General features: G+C 42.3%; 1 protein-coding gene across 1 annotated transcript in view; it reads right to left on the reverse strand.

Moving 5' to 3' along the window:
- Positions 1-11,710, reverse strand: part of LOC137173045 (piezo-type mechanosensitive ion channel component 2-like) — a 64,706-nt gene extending 52,996 nt beyond the window's left edge. The window contains exons 1-2 of the mRNA XM_067577727.1: positions 10,532-11,710; positions 6,207-6,302 (exon numbers count right to left, since the gene is read on the reverse strand). Of these exons, the coding sequence (XP_067433828.1) occupies positions 6,207-6,302; positions 10,532-10,595 (160 nt within the window). The 5' untranslated portion in view covers positions 10,596-11,710. The remainder of the gene's footprint in view (positions 1-6,206; positions 6,303-10,531) is intronic.
- Between the last annotated feature and the right edge of the window lie 790 nt (positions 11,711-12,500).

A 12,500-nucleotide genomic window follows, 5' to 3' on the forward strand; every position in this document is an offset into this window, starting at 1 on the left:
CATGTCAGAAACACGCCAGAAACATGTCAGAAACACGCCACAAACACGTCAGAATCATTTCAGAAACACGTCAGAAACATGTCAGAAACACATCAGAATCATTTCAGAAACACGTCAGAAACACATCAGAAACACGTCAGAATCATTTCAGAAACACGTCAGAAACACGTCAGTAACATGTCAGAAACACGTCAAAAACACGTCAGAAACACATCAGAAACACGCCAGAAACACATCAGAAACACGCCAGACACACGTCAGAAACATGTCAAGAAACACGCCAGAAACATGTCAGAAACACATCAGAATCATTTCAGAAACACGTCAGAAACACATCAGAAACACGTCAGAATCATTTCAGAAACACGTCAGAAACACGTCAGTAACACGTCAGAAACACGTCAAAAACACGCCAGAGACACGTCAGGAGCACGTCAGAAACACGCAAGAATCATTTCAGAAACACGTCAGAAGCACGTCAGAAACACATCAGAAACACGCCAGAAACACATCAGAAACACGCCAGACACACGTCAGAAACATGTCAAGAAACACGCCAGAATCATTTCAGAAACACATCAGAAACACATCAGAATCATTTCAGAAACACATCAGAATCATTTCAGAAACACATCAGAAACACGCCAGACACACGTCAGAAACATGTCAAGAAACACGCCAGAATCATTTCAGAAACACATCAGAAACATGTCAGAATCATTCAGAAACACGTCAGAAACATGTCAGAAACATGTCAGAAACACGTCAGAATCATTTCAGAAACACGTCAGAAACATGTCAGAAACACGTCAGTAACATGTCAGAAACACGTCAGAAACACATCAGAAACATGTCAGAAACACGCCAGAAACATGTCAGAAACACGTCAGAAACACGTCAGAAACACGTCAGAAACACGTCAGTAACATGTCAGAAACACGTCAAAAACACGTCAGTAACACGTCAGAAACACGTCAGTCACATGTCAGAAACACGTCAAAAACACGTCAGTAACACGTCAGAAACACATCAGAAACACGTCAGAAACACGTCAGTAACACATCAGAAACACGTCAAAAACACGCCAGAGACACGTCAGGAACACGTCAGAAACACGCAAGAATCATTTCAGAAACACGTCAGAAGCACGTCAGAAACACATCAGAAGCACGTCAGAAACACATCAGAAACACGCCAGAAACACATCAGAAACACGCCAGACACACGTCAGAAACATGTCAAGAAACACGCCAGAATCATTTCAGAAACACGTCAGAAACACGTCAGAAACATGTCAGAAACACGTCAGAAACACATCAGAAACACGTCAGAATCATTCAGAAACACGTCAGAAACATGTCAGAAACATGTCAGAGACACGTCAGAAACACGTCAGAATCATTTCAGAAACACGTCAGAAACACGTCAGAAACATGTCAGAAACACGTCAGAAACACGTCAGTAACACATCAGAAACACGTCAAAAACACGCCAGAGACACGTCAGGAACACGTCAGAAACACGCAAGAATCATTTCAGAAACACGTCAGAAGCACGTCAGAAACACATCAGAAGCACGTCAGAAACACATCAGAAACACGCCAGAAACACATCAGAAACACGCCAGACACACGTCAGACACGTCAGAAACATGTCAAGAAACACGCCAGAATCATTTCAGAAACACGTCAGAAACACGTCAGAAACATGTCAGAAACACATCAGAAACACGTCAGAATCATTCAGAAACACGTCAGAAACATGTCAGAAACATGTCAGAAACACGTCAGAAACACGTCAGAATCATTTCAGAAACACGTCAGAAACATGTCAGAAACACGTCAGAAACACATCAGAAACACGTCAGAAACATGTCAGAAACACGTCAGAAACACGCCAGAAACATGTCAGAAACACGTCAGAAACACGTCAGAAACACATCAGAAACATGTCAGAGACACGTCAGAAACACGTCAGAAACATGTCAGAAACACGTCAGAAACATGTCAGAAACACGTCAGAAACATGTCAGAGACACGTCAGAAACACGCCAGAAACACGCCAGAAACATGTCAGAAACACGTCAGAAACACGTCAGAAACATGTCAGAAACATGTCAGAGACACGTCAGAAACACGTCAGAAACATGTCAGAAACACGTCAGAAACATGTCAGAAACACGTCAGAAACATGTCAGAGACACGTCAGAAACACGTCAGAAACATGTCAGAAACACGTCAGAGACACGTCAGAAACATGTCAGAAACACGCCAGAAACATGTCAGAAACACGCCACAAACACGTCAGAATCATTTCAGAAACACGTCAGAAACATGTCAGAAACACATCAGAATCATTTCAGAAACACGTCAGAAACACGTCAGAAACACGTCAGAAACACGTCAAAAACACGCCAGAGACACGTCAGGAACACGTCAGAAATACGCAAGAATCATTTCAGAAACACATCAGAATCATTTCAGAAACACATCAGAAACACATCAGAATCATTTCAGAAACACGTCAGAAACACGTCAGAAACACGTCAGAAACACGTCAAAAACACGCCAGAGACACGTCAGGAACACGTCAGAAATACGCAAGAATCATTTCAGAAACACATCAGAATCATTTCAGAAACACATCAGAAACACATCAGAATCATTTCAGAAACACGTCAGAAACACGTCAAAAACACGTCAGTAACACGTCAGAAACACATCAGAAACACGTCAAAAACACGTCAGTAACACATCAGAAACACGTCAAAAACACGCCAGAGACATGTCAGGAACACGTCAGAAACACGCAAGAATCATTTCAGAAACACGTCAGAAGCACGTCAGAAACACATCAGAAGCACGTCAGAAACACATCAGAAACACGCCAGAAACACATCAGAAACACGCCAGACACACGTCAGAAACATGTCAAGAAACACGCCAGAATCATGTCAGAAACACGTCAGAAACACATCAGAAACATGTCAGAAACATGTCAGAAACACATCAGAAACACGTCAGAATCATTCAGAAACACGTCAGAAACATGTCAGAAACATGTCAGAAACATGTCAGAAACACATCAGAATCATTTCAGAAACACGTCAGAAACACGTCAGAAACACGTCAGAAACACGTCAGTAACACATCAGAAACACGTCAAAAACACGCCAGAGACACGTCAGGAACATGTCAGAAACACTCAAGAATCATTTCAGAAACACGTCAGAAGCACGTCAGAAACACATCAGAAGCACGTCAGAAACACATCAGAAACACGCCAGAAACACATCAAAAACACGCCAGACACACGTCAGACACACGTCAGAAACATGTCAAGAAACACGCCAGAATCATTTCAGAAACACGTCAGAAACACGTCAGAAACACGTCAGAAACACATCAGAAACACGTCAGAATCATTCAGAAACACGTCAGAAACATGTCAGAAACATGTCAGAAACACGTCAGAAACACGTCAGAATCATTTCAGAAACACGTCAGAAACATGTCAGAAACACGTCAGAAACACATCAGAAACACGTCAGAAACATGTCAGAAACACATCAGAAACACGTCAGAAACACGCCAGAAACATGTCAGAGACACGTCAGAAACACGTCAGAAACATGTCAGAAACACGTCAGAAACATGTCAGAAACACGTCAGAAACACGCCAGAAACACATCAGAAACATGTCAGAGACACGTCAGAAACACGTCAGAAACACGTCAGAAACACGTCAGAAACACGTCAGAATCATTTCAGAAACACGTCAGAAACACGTCAGAAACATGTCAGAAACATGTCAGAGACACGTCAGAAACACGTCAGAAACATGTCAGAGACACGTCAGAAACACGTCAGAAACATGTCAGAGACAAGTCAGAAACACGTCAGAAACATGTCAGAAACATGTCAGAGACACGTCAGAAACACGTCAGAAACATGTCAGAGACACGTCAGAAACACGTCAGAAACATGTCAGAGACACGTCAGAAACACGTCAGAATCATTTCAGAAACACGTCAGAAACACGTCAGAAACATGTCAGAAACATGTCAGAGACACGTCAGAAACATGTCAGAAACATGTCAGAGACACGTCAGTAACACGTCAGAAACACATCAGAAACACGTCAGAAACATGTCAGAAGCACTTCAGTAACACGTCAGAAACACGTCAGAAACACGTCAGAAACACGTCAGAAACATGTCAGAGACACGTCAGAGACACGTCAGAAACACGTCAGAGACACGTCAGTAACACGTCAGTAACACGTCAGAAACACGTCAGAAACACGTCAGAGACACGTCAGTAACACGTCAGTAACACGTCAGAAACACGTCAGAAACACGTCAGAAACACGTCAGAGACACGTCAGAAACACGTCAGAAACACGTCAGAAACATGTCAGAAACACGTCAGAAACATGTCAGAAACATGTCAGAGACACGTCAGTAACACGTCAGAAACACGTCAGAAACACGTCAGAATCATTTCAGAAACACATCAGAAACACATCAGAAACATGTCAGAAACATGTCAGAGACACGTCAGTAACACGTCAGAAACACGTCAGTAACACGTCAGAAACACATCAGAAACACGTCAGAAACATGTCAGAAGCACTTCAGTAACACGTCAGTAACACGTCAGAAACACGTCAGAAACACGTCAGAGTCATTTCAGAATTGTGTCAGAAACGAAGCAACACAGACATTTACATGAATAACATGTCTCGTCTTCTCAAACAAACAGGATGTGATGTCATACAGTGAGTTATCACTTCCTGCTGAAACAGATCCAACTTCTCTTGGCAACGACCTCCAGGCCCTTAGAATCAACCTTTTCTATTCACTGAGCTTCCTCAGGAAGGATCCTCCAACGTGTGTGTGTGTGTGTGTGTGTGTGCCCTCAGGCTGCAACACACACAAATAAACACACACACACACACACACACACACACAGACAGGTCAGGTCTGGTCTATTTCCTGGTGTTAATGTGTGTTCCTGTGTGTCAGTCAGCGACAATCCACAGCAGGGATGACATCATCATATAATAACATGTTATCATGACATTGTTGTTGGTGTGTATCTCAGTAGGATTGGATGTGGCACTCACACACACACACACACACACACACACACACACACACACACACACATACACGCACACATGCAGGCTGCTGTGTGAAATGCGTTTGTAGGATGTGATATAAAGCAGCTGTGACGGTTTAAACGTCACCATCATCTCTGTTTTTGACAAGTAGCTTCAGAGCTCAGATAACATGGAGTCAATGAGACTTTTCCACAACAACAACAGCAACAACAACAACAACAACAACTACAACTCTGCTTTCGTTTACTGAAAAACTGCCAGTCCTACTTCAATGGAGGTAACCCCGGAGCGGAGATGACACATGTGTCTATGTTCTGATGTATGAATTGTGCTGGTAGACTGGAAGCTGTGGGGTGAAGATGATCAGGGTAAAGTTTCTACAGACAGCACAAACCTTAAACAACTGACCAGCTCTTTCCTAAACACCCCAGGAATGCTGGCTCATAAAGTGAGAACCCCAAACTCCTCACTGACCATCTAAACAACCTCCTACACACATAAAGGATCAGATAAGGAACCCTCATCTCCTGCAGGGTCACCAAACCAGACCACTGATCCAAACCACCTTTGATCCTTCAAGCTACAAGAGCAGCAAGATGGGAAGACCGATTCACATCCCAGTATGAACTGATGGTACCATCTAGATAAACGACCCCACCACTGGTTATCATAACTCACCTCTAAGAGCCAATCAGAGACGAGCTGCCACCAACTTTAATCCCACTGTGGATTTTGACTTTCAGGACTTGAGGGACCAACCCAAGAACTGATCACTGGATGAACCAGTGACACACACAAACACACACACACACACACACACTCACACACACTCACATGGCATGGACCCCTGCTGTTTGCAGTCAGATCAAGAAGAACAGGAGACTGTGAAATTGATCAGTATTGGTACCTGTGGGGGGTGGTGAGTATTGATCAGTATTGGTACCTGTGGGGGGGGTGAGTATTGATCAGTATTGGTACCTGTGGGGGGGGTGAGTATTGATCAGTATTGGTACCTGTGGGGGGGGTGAGTATTGATCAGTATTGGTACCTGTGGGGGGGTGAGTATTGATCAGTATTGGTACCTGTGGGGGGGGAGGCGGAGGGTTCAGGCAGCAGCGGCAGCAGCAGCAGCAGGAGGACGTAGACCAGAGAGAATCCATTATACCGCAACACACAAGCTGTGAACACATGAACACATCATCAATACATCAATCAATCAATCAATTCATCAATACATACGTCTGTGATCAATGTATTCATGCAACAGGTTTATATTTCACCAATAATCCATTTCCCATTTCTTCCTCCGCTCCGCTCTTCCTTCTGTCTTTCTTATTTTTATGTCAATATGTTTGGTTTTGATCATTTGATTTAAAAAAAAGTGTTAAAACCACAAAATGAAAACCAGAACGAGATGAGACTTAAAATAAGACTGAGTGTAGTACATATGACACATGAGTTCCTCCATACGTGTTCCTACATACATGTTCCTACATACATGTTCCTACATACATGTTCCTCCATACATGTTCCTACATACATGTTCCTACATACGTGTTCCTGCATACGTGTTGCTACATACATGATCCTACATACATGTTCCTACATATGTAATCCTACATACATGTTGCTACATACGTGTTGCTACATACGTGTTGCTACATACGTGATCCTACATACATGTTCCTACATACATGTTCCTACATACGTGTTCCTGCATACATGTTGCTACATACGTGATCCTACATACATGATCCTACATACATGTTCCTACATATGTAATCCTACATACATGTTGCTACATACATGTTGCTACATACGTGTTGCTACATACGTGATCCTACATACATGTTCCTACATACATGTTCCTACATACGTGTTCCTGCATACATGTTGCTACATACGTGATCCTACATACATGATCCTACATACATGTTCCTACATATGTAATCCTACATACATGTTGCTACATACGTGTTGCTACATACGTGTTGCTACATACGTGATCCTACATACATGTTCCTACATACGTGTTCCTACATACGTGTTCCTACATCCATGTTGCTACATACGTGATCCTACATACATGTTCCTACATACATGTTCCTACATACGTGTTCTTACATACGTGTTGCTACATACGTGATCCTACATACATGTTCCTACATACATGTTCCTACATACGTGTTGCTACATACGTGATCCTACATACATGTTCCTACATACATGTTCCTACATACATGTTCCTACATACATGTTGCTACATACGTGATCCTACATACATGTTCCTACATACATGTTCCTACATACATGTTCCTACATACATGTTGCTACATACGTGATCCTACATACATGTTCCTACATACATGTTCCTACATACGTGTTCCTACATACATGTTGCTACATACGTGATCCTACATACATGTTCCTACATACATGTTCCTACATATGTAATCCTACATACATGTTGCTACATACGTGATCCTACATACATGTTCCTACATACATGTTCCTACATACATGTTGCTACATACGTGATCCTACATACATGTTCCTACATACATGTTCCTACATATGTAATCCTACATACATGTTCCTACATACATGTTCCTACATACGTGATCCTACATACATGTTCCTACATACATGTTCCTACATACATGTTCCTACATACGTGTTCCTGCATACGTGTTGCTACATACGTGATCCTACATACGTGATCCTACATACATGTTCCTACATACATGTTCCTACATATGTAATCCTACATACATGTTCCTACATACATGTTCCTACATACGTAATCCTACATACATGTTCCTACATACATGTTGCTACATACGTGTTCCTACATACATGTTCCTACATACGTGATCCTACATACATGTTGCTACATACGTGTTCCTACATACATGTTCCTACATACGTGTTCCTGCATACATGTTCCTACATACGTGTTCCTACATACATGTTGCTACATATGTAATCCTACATACATGTTCCTACATACATGTTCCTACATATGTAATCCTACATACATGTTCCTACATACATGTTCCTACATATGTAATCCTACATACATGTTCCTCCATACGTGTTCCTGCATACGTGTTGCTACATACGTGATCCTACATACATGTTCCTACATACATGTTCCTACATACATGTTCCTACATACGTAATCCTACATACATGTTCCTACATACATGTTCCTACATACATGTTCCTACATACGTAATCCTACATACATGTTCCTACATACGTGTTCCTACATACGTGTTCCTGCATACGTGTTGCTACATACGTGATCCTACATACGTGATCCTACATACGTGTTCCTGTATACGTGTTCCTACATGCGTGTTCCTACATACGTGATCCTACATACGTGTTCCTACATACGTGTTCCTACATACGTGATCCTGCATGCGTGTTCCTACATACGTGTTCCTGTATACGTGTTCCTACATACGTGTTCCTACATACGTGTTCCTGTATACGTGTTCCTACATACGTGTTCCTACATACGTGTTCCTGTATACTTGTGTGTGTGTGTGAGTGTGTGTGTGTGTGAGTGTGTGTGTGTGTGTGTGTGTGTGTGTGTGTGTGTGTCTGTGTGTGAGTGTGAGTGTGTGTGTTTGGTGGGGGGCAGACAGGAAGAGTGCGCCCTCTTGTTTAAGTTCCCCTCCCCCCAAAACATACACACTGGTTCCACTTTCTCAGGTAACAACATCTGGCTGTGAGTATGTGTGTGTGTGTGTGTATGTGTGTGTGTGTGTGTGTGTGTGTGTGTGTGTGTGTGTGCGCGTGTATGTGTGTGTGCGTGTATGTATGTGTGTGTGTATGTGTGAGTATGTGTGTGTGTGTGAGTATGTGTGTGTGTGTGTGTATGTGTGTGTGTGTGTGTGTGTGTGTGTGTGTATGTGTGTGTGGCACCTCCTCCTCTCTCAGGAATGTGAGGCAGTTTAAAGGGAAATTCCACCTAAAAACTGAACTCAGGCTGTAACTTTAACTGAAACTGTGAACTCCTCACTGGTTAAGAATTGCACCATGCAGCCTAATTATTATTTTTATGCACAATGTATAATAATAACAATATTAATACACTGTATATATATATATCAATCATATTTCATTATACACTATGTATATAATCATTGCATTCATTCATTTGATTCTGCTGTTGTGTGTGATGTGTGCTGGTTTCCTTTAGGATCAATAAATTATTTCTTATCTTAAAAGCTGTGATCTGAACAGCAGTGAGTGTCACCATGACAACGACCACACACACACACACACACACACACACACACACACACACACACACACACTCCTCTCAGCAAGCATCTGGGACACAGATGGTGACATCACTGACCTCTGACCTGTGACATCACTAAAGGTTACATTTACCTGAGTGCACAGAATAATCTGAAAAAGGTGAAAATGAAGTTTTACTGCAGTTGGACTGAAGTTGTTTACAAACCTTCAGTCCAACAACACAAACACGTTTACTGCTGCTGCTCTGGGAACTATATTTATTTAAAATACTTCATCAGTGAACAAACTTTAGTTTTTGTTCATGTCTGAGTGTGTAAAACTACAACCTGTGTTGTTTTTTAATAAATATTAATAATGATAATGATCCAAAATGAGACTTTTCATTCTCTCGCTTGTAAATGATCACATGACTCACTGACCAGCTGTTTGCATTTTACTGCTTGTGTCTCTTGTAATAAATAAAGTGTCAGATTTTAATAAATGTTCCTGTAGAATGACTGAAAAACCTTCATCATCATCATCACATTATTGATGAACTGATTGATTATTGTAGATTCTTTATTATTTTCATTATTGGCTAATCTGTCAATCACGTCTTTAATAGATCTTATAAAACTTTAAGTGATCATATAAAACAACAGAGAAGTGACTCAGATTCACATCTGATAAACAACTAAAACCATGAATTGATTATTAGGAGAGAGATTGATGAATGAACGGGAGCAGCTTCTGCAGATATTTAACGTTTCACTGAGAGTTTGATACAAACTGGTTTAGTTCACATCACGTTTCCTGTATTCTAACAAATCACTGAAAGGTTTCACAGAAACGTCCTGAGAATGAACAGAAACAGCCGCCTGTCAGCGAAGGACTGAAATAACTTCACATGTTGATTTATTGTTTGACACACAAGAGTCTCAATTATTAAAAACAGCATCTATGTATGAACATAAATACACAACATCTGATGACCAGTTAAACCAACTCAACACTTTTACTGTTGTTTCTTAAAATTTCACCAAATTGCAGCAAAAACGTCCAAAAAATGAGTCGTTAAAAACCTGAAAACATTTATCAGAATAAATGAAAGCTGGATCATGTGACCTGGAGATCAATCATGTCATCTTACCTGCAGTCAAACTGAGGGGCAGCAGAACCCTGAAGACCACACCTGCAGCCAGGTCCGAGGACATCCTGGACCCACCTCAGTCCACCACGGTTTAAATCCAGATCCAGATCCAGCAGCGGGCTGTCAGAGCTTCCTGAGCCCGCCGGAGGAGCTGCGAACCCGGCAGAGAGCGGCGACACGCCCCGGTGCCATCCTCCACTCCGAGACACGGAGAGACAGACAGGTAGAGACCCAGCACACTCTGGAGAGCTGTCTGTCTCTCACTGACTGTCTGTCTGTCTCTCAGTAACTGTCTGTCTGTCTCTCACTGTCTGTCTGTCTGTCTCTCACTGACTGTCTGTCTGTCTGTCACTGACTGTCTGTCTGTCTCTCACTAACTGTCTGTCTGTCTCTCAGTAACTGTCTGTCTCTCAGTAACTGCCTGTCTGTCTGTCACTAACTGTCTGTCTGTCTGTCACTAACTGTCTGTCTCTCAGTAACTGTCTGTCTGTCTCTCAGTAACTGTCTGTCTGTCTGTCTCTCAGTAACTGTCTGTCTGTCTCTCAGTAACTGTCTGTCTGTCTGTCTGTCTGTCTCTCAGTAACTGTCTGTCTGTCTCTCAGTAACTGTCTGTCTGTCTGTCTGTCTGTCTCTCAGTAACTGTCTGTCTGTCTCTCAGTAACTGTCTGTCTCTCAGTAACTGTCTGTCTCTCAGTCAGTAACTGTCTGTCTGTCTCTCGGTAACTGTCTGTCTCTCAGTAACTGTCTGTCTCTCAGTCAGTAACTGTCTGTCTGTCTCTCGGTAACTGTCTGTCTCTCAGTAACTGTCTGTCTGTCAGTCAGTAACTGTCTGTCTCTCAGTCAGTAACTGTCTGTCTGTCTGTCTGTCTCTCAGTAACTGTCTGTCTGTCAGTCAGTAACTGTCTGTCTGTCAGTAACTGTCTGTCTCTCAGTCAGTAACTGTCTGTCTGTCTGTCTGTCTCTCAGTAACTGTCTGTCTCTCAGTCAGTAACTGTCTGTCTCTCAGTAACTGTCTGTCTCTCATTCAGTAACTGTCTGTCTCTCAGTAACTGTCTGTCTCTCATTCAGTAACTGTCTGTCTCTCAGTAACTGTCTGTCTCTCAGTCAGTAACTGTCTGTCTGTCTCTCGGTAACTGTCTGTCTCTCAGTCAGTAACTGTCTGTCTGTCTCTCGGTAACTGTCTGTCTCTCAGTCAGTAACTGTCTGTCTGTCTCTCAGTCAGTAACTGTCTGTCTGTCTCTCAGTCAGTAACTGTCTGTCTGTCAGTCAGTAACTGTCTGTCTCTCAGTAACTGTCTGTCTGTCTCTCAGTCAGTAACTGTCTGTCTGTCTCTCAGTCAGTAACTGTCTGTCTGTCTCTCGGTAACTGTCTGTCTCTCAGTCAGTAACTGTCTGTCTGTCTGTCAGTCAGTAACTGTCTGTCTCTCAGTAACTGTCTGTCTGTCTCTCAGTAACTGTCTGTCTCTCAGTCAGTAACTGTCTGTCTGTCTCTCAGTAACTGTCTGTCTCTCAGTCAGTAACTGTCTGTCTGTCTCTCAGTAAATGTCTGTCTCTCAGTCAGTAAATGTCTGTCTCTCAGTAACTGTCTGTCTGTCTGTGAGTAACTGTCTGTCTCTCAGTCAGTACCTGTCTGTCTGAAGGTGTAAATCCTTTTTACTCTTCAGTAAATTTCTTGAAGAAAAAAATCCTCAGAAAACAGAACTTTGTTTTATCTCCACAAACTTCTTCTTCTTCTTCTTCTTCTTCTTCTTCTTCTTCTTCTTCTTCTTCTTCTTCTTCTTCTTCTTTTTCTCGTTCGTCTTCACTTCTGTTTCTCCTCCTGCAGGGAAAAAGCGTGAAGATACTGAACTTTCTCAGGTTTTCTTTTCTTCTCTTCTTCTCTCTGCAGCTCCGCTGAAAAACACCGACAGTCCTTCAGGCTCCGCCCACCGCCTGACTGACCGCTGTCTGGGCCAATCAGCAGCCCCGAA

This window comes from Thunnus thynnus, chromosome 21 (assembly GCF_963924715.1).
Source record: "Thunnus thynnus chromosome 21, fThuThy2.1, whole genome shotgun sequence".
NCBI lineage: Eukaryota > Metazoa > Chordata > Actinopteri > Scombriformes > Scombridae > Thunnus > Thunnus thynnus.